This window comes from Nematolebias whitei, chromosome 9, assembly GCF_014905685.2.
Source record: "Nematolebias whitei isolate Nwh7 chromosome 9, NemWhi1, whole genome shotgun sequence".
Lineage (NCBI taxonomy): Eukaryota > Metazoa > Chordata > Actinopteri > Cyprinodontiformes > Rivulidae > Nematolebias > Nematolebias whitei.
Window position 1 is genome coordinate 39,371,936 of NC_056506.1, and position 5,177 is coordinate 39,377,112.

At 36.4% G+C, this 5,177-nt stretch overlaps 1 protein-coding gene across 1 annotated transcript in view; it reads right to left on the reverse strand.

The window, feature by feature from the left end:
- LOC119414256 (pituitary adenylate cyclase-activating polypeptide type I receptor) overlaps positions 1 to 5,177 on the reverse strand; it is a 49,689-nt gene that overhangs the window by 14,888 nt on the left and 29,624 nt on the right. The window contains exons 8-11 of the mRNA XM_037681352.1: positions 2,043 to 2,196; positions 1,335 to 1,395; positions 721 to 790; positions 378 to 469 (exon numbers count right to left, since the gene is read on the reverse strand). Coding sequence (XP_037537280.1) covers positions 378 to 469; positions 721 to 790; positions 1,335 to 1,395; positions 2,043 to 2,196 — 377 coding nt within the window. The remainder of the gene's footprint in view (positions 1 to 377; positions 470 to 720; positions 791 to 1,334; positions 1,396 to 2,042; positions 2,197 to 5,177) is intronic.

Consider the following 5,177-nt stretch of genomic DNA (forward strand, 5'->3'; position numbering starts at 1 on the left):
AAGCTGTTTGGGGGAAGAATCAGTTTTGTGTTGTGTGTTTCCTTGACTGATGAAGCCTTATGGATAGAAGGTGAAACATTTCAGCACAAAAACAGAAACTGTCCAGATGACCTGACTGGAAATTGTTGGATTGTATACCTGGATTATGAAGCATGGACTTCTTTTTTTTTTTTGATTCCTTTAGAAGAAGTTTATTCAGATTTTTACTCTTGTTTCTACATTTGTGCTTCTCCTACTGTTTCAAGTCAAAATGTTTGCGGTGAAGCAGGTTGCTTTTGTTCACAATATGAAAATCATCACAATTTTGATCGTTCTAAACACACATTTCAGCTGACTTACTATCATTACGATTATTTTTAAATCCGTTATCAACTTACAGATAAATACTTGACTCGTTTCCTCCGATATCTGGGGACTGCAGCTTTTGCACCAGTATGATGATAATTCCAACGAAGAGGACAAAATTAATCTGACAACAAACACAGATGTAACATGTGATCAGTCTGCACAGAACATAAGTTTCATGCTCACATTTTGCTCCCTGCTGACCAATGATTGAGCTCTCCTTCTTTTCGGAAGTTAGAGGTCATTTCTGTGAGTTATTTTACTTTGTATGTCTTTGTTATACATTTTAAATAACTTTAAGCATCAATCTAATCTCTTTTCTTGCACTTTCTCAGTTAATTAAAATATCTACCTCCCAAAAATGAATAAACATACCATAATAGAGGCCACAACAGGTCCTTTAATCACCCACCAGAGGGCAGTGTGCTCATTTGTGTCCCAGCATCTAGAGGAGGCCATGAACAGCAAGTTTTAATAATCCTTCAACACAGCTCCTCTCATAAAATTACACATAAATAATACAAGAATGTTTCTTTTTTTTTTTTCAAAATGAAACAAGAAATAGGTACGTGCAAAGAATAAATGTGAATAAAACCCAATCAAAAAACATGTATTTGTTGTTTTTGTGTCTTTTATTAACACAACCTGGAAAAATTAAGGATGGACACAGAATGAAGTACTGGAAAAAGTTGCAACTAATAGACTTTAAATGCTTTATCAGTAACACGACATCACGTAAATTAAACCATTTTATCAGGACAGCATGCATGCAATGTTAAACAATAAACGTGTAGACATTTATAATCAGATTAAAGCTGATATTCTGTGTTGATAATTTGAGTCTGAAGTACTGCAACAGCAACTGAAACAGTTCCGTTTGTATGGATTTGAAAAGCACAACACTTGTTTTAAATTAATGAGGGGAAAAAGAATAAAAACTCAAGTAAAGCCAAAGTTTTTTCAAGTTGGGATGAACAGTTGATACGTACCCAGTGTCGTGAAAGTGGAGCCTCAAAACTGCCCAGACAGTCACGCAAATGGTGGGAGTTCCTGTATCCAACAATCACAGGATAATTATATATTATATATATATATTATTTAATTATAATATTCAGTTTATGATGAAATTATTAGGTTGGTGATAAGAAAAGTAAATTCTAAATTTAGAACATGCTCCTATTGTAGTTGGATGGTGGACCAACTAAAACGAACAAAACAAACTACCGTATTTTTCAGATTATAAGGCGCACTTAAAATACTTACATTTTCTCAAAAATTGACAGTGAGCTTTATAATCCGGTGCGCCTTATGTATTAATTCTCGTTGTGCTTACTAACTGATATTTATTTTTATGTGGTACAACTGAACAATGTTGAGAGTTATTGTGAATGAGATGAATAAAGTTTGACTTATCTGTTTTGTTTCGCTTAATGCGCCTTATAGTCTGAAAAATACGGTGTGTAGTTTTACTTCATATGACAAAACCAGCTTGAAAAAAATGTGCATTTATGTGAATTATTCATCAGAGTACAAACTGAATTTTCTTTTAAACTAAACCCAAAACCTCAGAGAGAAGCACTGCGACTTTATGAACTTATAATAGAATTTTGAAAAAAGAAAACAACTGAAATGAGCTCAAACGAACGTGGTCTTAACTTTGCATCGTTCTGGATAACCAGCCGTGAAGCTCGACTCACCCCAGCCTACGATGGTGTACCAGTAGAAATATCGCCTCTCGGGAAAGAAGGTCTCCACCAGCAGAGTGAAGAGATACAAGCCTTCAATGAAGAGCCAGAAATAGTTGGACATGACGCAGTAATGGAAGAAAATCATTACTGCTTTACACGCCACCTGCACGAAGACACACACGGGAGGAGAACGTTTTATTTGTCATTCCAGATCTGTCAGACTGCTCTGTTTTCGTCTTCCCTTGAGTTATTAAAGAAGACAGTCTGTAATATTATGTAATGTTCCAACAAGGTGAGCATCTATCACTCCATTTGTCATGCTTAGGGCAAGTTCTTCAACGAAATGAGAGTTTTGAGCATACAACATCCTAATAAAAGCCGAACAAACACATTTATTTGGAAAATGCTTTTTGTTTGGTGTCTGACTCCAGTTTAAATGGTTGTGGTTACACCGCGATGTCGGCTGGGTTTTTCTCCCAGGCTTCACACGCATCCGTTAGTGTGTGCAAATGAATGCTTTGCTGCACCTACAATTCCTGTTTGGTTCATTTGTAAGTTGGAAATAATAAAAAAATAATCAACTCAAAATACCCCCTAGATATAATATTCCACCAAAAGTGGTGAAGGCTGCAGTAAATGATGTTTTACTTCAGTGTCAGAGAATTTTTGGTCAAATGTTTTGGATGTTTTTATGACTATGAGTGATAATCTTTTCTCTGCCCATGAACCATATGTTTGGGTTAGCAGAGAGAAGTGTGTAGTGAACCAGATAACCTCAAATATACCAGATGGACAGAGACTGTTATTTTCATTGATCTGAATAAGTCTGAACCATCTGATGAACTTTCTTTCTTGAATTAATCAAGCAGAAAAGACAATCCTCTATAATCATTACTGTCTTACAAATGTTTTGATAATCAAATTGTGTTAGTTCACTCAATGCTTTACAGGTTGAAAAGAACTACTAATTTTTATTTTTACATAAACAGTAAGTAATGATTTTTGTTCCTCATTCAGAGAAGAAATCACCTGAATATGCCTTTCTTGATTTTCTGTCTGAAATGAGCAAGCTGTCGTAAGTATGTTAAAGGTTGGTTTTCGGTCAACTAAAATGTTTACCGAGAAAAATGTCATGTTTTACTATTTGAAAAGATTACAAAGTGTGAGACTCCACGAAGTCTGCTGTTGCTGCAATAATCTTTTCTGTATGTTGTAAACAATCCTTGACTTATGATAACATCTTACGTCACAAATCCACTCCTCTTTCTGGTCCTTCCACGAATCAGAAAGCTCTAAATTGAACAGGAAGTCGACCCAAATAAAATGTGGCAACTTCTCAGTTCATAGTTTTAGAGAAGAGAAGAATAGAGTAGAGAAGGAATAGAGAATTATGGATTCCAGAATTCCAAGAGAATGAGAGTTCTGAGAGATGTTGGAATGAGAGCTGACAACAGGTCCGATAGTCCAACAGAATGAGCAGATTGAGAGTGCAGCCGGTTATGAAGAGTTTGGAGTTATGAAGAACCAGGAACGTTTGGGATTATAATTCTGTTTTGAGCTAATCAACGCACGACTTTCTGAAGGTTTGGTAGCTCTCGACGGAGACGCTGAAACGAGTCAGAAAGGAACTACATCCAGCGCTGATTCATCGTCAACAGGTAGATGGTTCTATTTTGACCAAGTGTACCGTGAGAAGCTGAGGATCTGACGAAGCGTGCAATTTCTGGTTAAACAGATTAAACTTCCCTCACACAGTTCTCTGTAAGATAATCTCCTTTCACTCTAAAACCCACCTCTCTCTCATAAATCAGTACAGATATTTTAGAAATGTCTGAAGCAAAGTCCTCAAATCACCGCCGAGTGATTTGAAGTTCATTTTCTGTGAAACTGTCTGTTATTATTTTCATATTTTGCCAAATTAATGTAAATGTTTGATGTTAAACTTTGATTTTGAAAATAAATGATTCCATTCATTTGATGGGTCAAAGATAAATAACGTCTCTCGTTCACATTTCTGTTAAATTCAATGCACGACATTTACAGTCAGAAAAATGAAGAACTCGTGAAAAGTATGCATAAATATATATCCATATATTTGTCATACAACAAGTGACACGTACCTCACGTGTCTCACTACAACAGTTTGTAAAACTGGTGGCCTCGTACGTTTCATGAATGACTGTTAATTCGTGTGTAAGATTGATTTTACGTGTTGGCATGTAGAAAAAGTAACAGCTGACGAGCTGTGAATGTTTATGCAGCGGCTGAGCTGCGCGCTTGGAGCTGCACCTTTCAAGCAAACGCTGCATGTATAAGCGTTGACCTGGCAATGTTTTAAAAGCTGAAATTGTGTCATAAGTCTTGTGTAAGCTGAAATGGTACGTCTGTTATGTGTAACTAAGAGCTAATGAGCTGTGGAAGACGTTATTCTGTCTAAAAAGTACGAGGTTCTGCTTTAAGACCCGGCTGTGACCAGTTCGGTTCTGTTCAGTTTGAACGAGTATTTTGAATAGATGGATAAACGTTTTAAAAGCTGAGTGCCATCTCAGAACACAGTTAGAAGTTGTTTCGTTACAATTTTTAACAGAAAAAGTGCATTTTGATGGTTTAAAAGACGAAAAGTTGACGAACTATTTCAAGCTAAACCTAACTTGCTAGGTAGAGAAAACGCTTCCTGATTGGTTGAATTCGCTGTTGTGGAGCGCTTTCATTGGTTGAAGGTTTGACTGACGTGGCTACGTCACTTCCTCTCACCCTACGCTGCTGCCATTGGTGATTTCAGTCACGTGACCCGGATATGAAATTCATTTTCATAGGGAAATAAAATCTGCTTTTTAAAGCTAAAAAGCGCCTTTTAAAGTGATTCTGAAACGCTGGTCAAGTGCTTCGAAGCTGCTTGCTGAAATTCTGCTACGTTAGAGTTTAAAATTCGCCAAAAAACGATGTTTTTAAACAAAGCTAGCGATGCTAATTTTAAGCTAACAAGCTAACGACCGGAGCTTAAAACTATGCCTAAAATCACTAAAGGAACCTGAAATATTGTCCCAAAACACTCATGTTCAAGCTATAAAGTCTGATTGCAAAAACTTTTGCCACGTTTGTGTAAAAAATCCGTTCAGAAATGTTGATTTTGACCGAGTTTAG